The sequence below is a fragment of the Trypanosoma equiperdum genome, assembly GCF_001457755.1.
Source record: "Trypanosoma equiperdum strain OVI genome assembly, contig: ctg_841, whole genome shotgun sequence".
NCBI classification, from domain to species: domain Eukaryota; phylum Euglenozoa; class Kinetoplastea; order Trypanosomatida; family Trypanosomatidae; genus Trypanosoma; species Trypanosoma equiperdum.
The window spans coordinates 69-2,114 of record NW_027124800.1 but is presented as its reverse complement, the minus strand read 5'-3'; the positions used below and the strand labels follow the sequence as shown (position 1 = coordinate 2,114).

Genomic DNA, 2,046 nt, shown 5'->3' with positions numbered 1-2,046 from the left:
TGGTTTAAATTTGCAGTTGAAGTATTCAAAACAACTAATCCCTATATAATGAAAGCAGATGACGATATTTTTATGAGGGTGCCACTATATCTACAATACCTTAAAATATTACCACGAGAGAAATTAAATATGGGAAGAGCATTGGGCGAACTTGACGAGTCTATTGCCAAACTGACGTGGTATGTCGTTGGCTACGCAAATACACTTTCAAGAGATGTCGTAAAAGAAATAGTTGGCTATTCGGAAATTTCCAAACTTTTATCCGACAGAATCAGTTTTCGAAACTTTGACAAAGACATAGATTATGCTGCTTTGAATGAAGATATTATGGTTGGGGAGGTATTAAGAAATAAATTAAAATTTGAGGGTTTATTGACGGTAGATATGCAAGAATGTCATTATGTGATGCACGTGAAAAGACCATTACATAAATTTGTAAAAGAAAATCCTAACATGATTGTTTTCCATCACATCGACGACACACAGTACAGCCTCTTACGGCAAGAATATTCAAATAACTCCTTTGCTGTATTCGACGGATTAAAGACTGCAAGTTCAAGCCTGTTATGGTGGAGGCCGGACTGTTAACAGGGCTCAGAAAAGTTTTAGGGCCACTGACCAGCGCGGGCTGCTTTTATATGCGTCGGCAACACCACTTTTTTCGTCCGGCTGTTTCATGACAAAAAGAAGCAAGACACAGCGCATGGCACCAACGGACGGGGGCGCAACAGCGATGCATCTAGTATTGGCACTGTCCTTGATTGCAAATACAGCTGTTTTAACAAAAGCAAACGTCGCTGCTGGAGCAAATGCCATAGAATTTGGCGCCTTATGTGCGCTTGCGCGCTTAGCAGAGGTGACACCGCAGGTCGCCAAGCCACCGCCTGAAATTGTCTCCGAGTACCAGAAATTAATAAACATTAACATGAGCGTAGCAGCCGACAACTGGACACAAATATTCAGCGGCAAAGAAGAAACACAAGACGCAGCCAAAATCAAAACAGACACAAAAGTAGATCAGGCAACGGCAGACGACTGGAAACACCGATACAATTATTGGGTAAGAGCCGCAAAAGCACTCAACGAAGACCAGACAACAAAAGAACTCCTATCGACAGCCAAATTTAATGCACTCACAGGCAATTCAAGAAAACTGGCTCAAGCAAAAATCAAGGCGATCGCAGCCAAAGGAGAGCGCCTAAAAAACCAAGCACAGGCAACCATCGATCGGATGAACGCCCTAGACGCCGCGGCCCTAAAAGAAAGCGTGAGAAAAGCCGTATACAGCGAACGGAGTCAAGGCACGACGTTCAACAAAGCTCACGCCTTCAAAGGATACACTACAAACAAGGCCAGGGACGAGGCGTGCACGGCCACAGGAGTCGCAGACTCAGCCAACACAGTTGCGGCGACGCTGATTTGCCTGTGCCTAAAAAAACAAGCAGCCACAGGACAAATCTGCAGAGTCGATGGGGCGCAAGCGCAAGACTGGCAGGACCAAACAAACGACCCTGAAGCACAAGACTGGGCCGAAATTATAGGAGAATGCCCGCAACGCACAACGACAACGTCAATAGAAGAAACGATAAACCATGCGCTAAGGGCACTGGAGAACCGCGTAATTTTAAAGTCCGGAACGGCCTTCATAGGCGCGGTAGCGGGCAGTACCTGTACGGGTGCAGCGGCAGCAGGTGTGTGCGTCAAAATTCCGAACTACGCTGCGGCCGGCAAAAACAATTTCGCAAATTTGCAGTGGGTGGCCGAGCTTGGCCGTGTCGCAATGCAGCTTAAACAAAATCAAGAGGACTCAAAAACTATCAGTTCGTTTTTAGCCGCTTTAAAAGAAGAAGCAGAAGCCGCAATAGCAGTTCCACAAGAAGCCGTCGCCACCGAGGCCACCAGGGCTTCCCTGCAAGAGCAGAAACAGCTGGCAGGAAGCACAAAAAAATCAGCAGAAGACAAAGAGAAAGAATGCAATGCAGTAGGCGACGAAAAAGCTGCATGCGATAACTTAAAGGAAAAGGAGTGTGTTTTTAACAAAGACGG

At 46.0% G+C, this 2,046-nt stretch overlaps 1 pseudogene across 1 annotated transcript; it reads left to right on the top strand.

Moving 5' to 3' along the window:
* Nucleotides 1–48: 48 nt before the first annotated feature.
* On the top strand, nt 49–507 carry TEOVI_000391400:pseudogene (annotated as a pseudogene). The gene has a single exon. A coding segment is annotated over exon 1 (459 nt).
* The last annotated feature ends 1,539 nt before the right edge of the window (nt 508–2,046 follow it).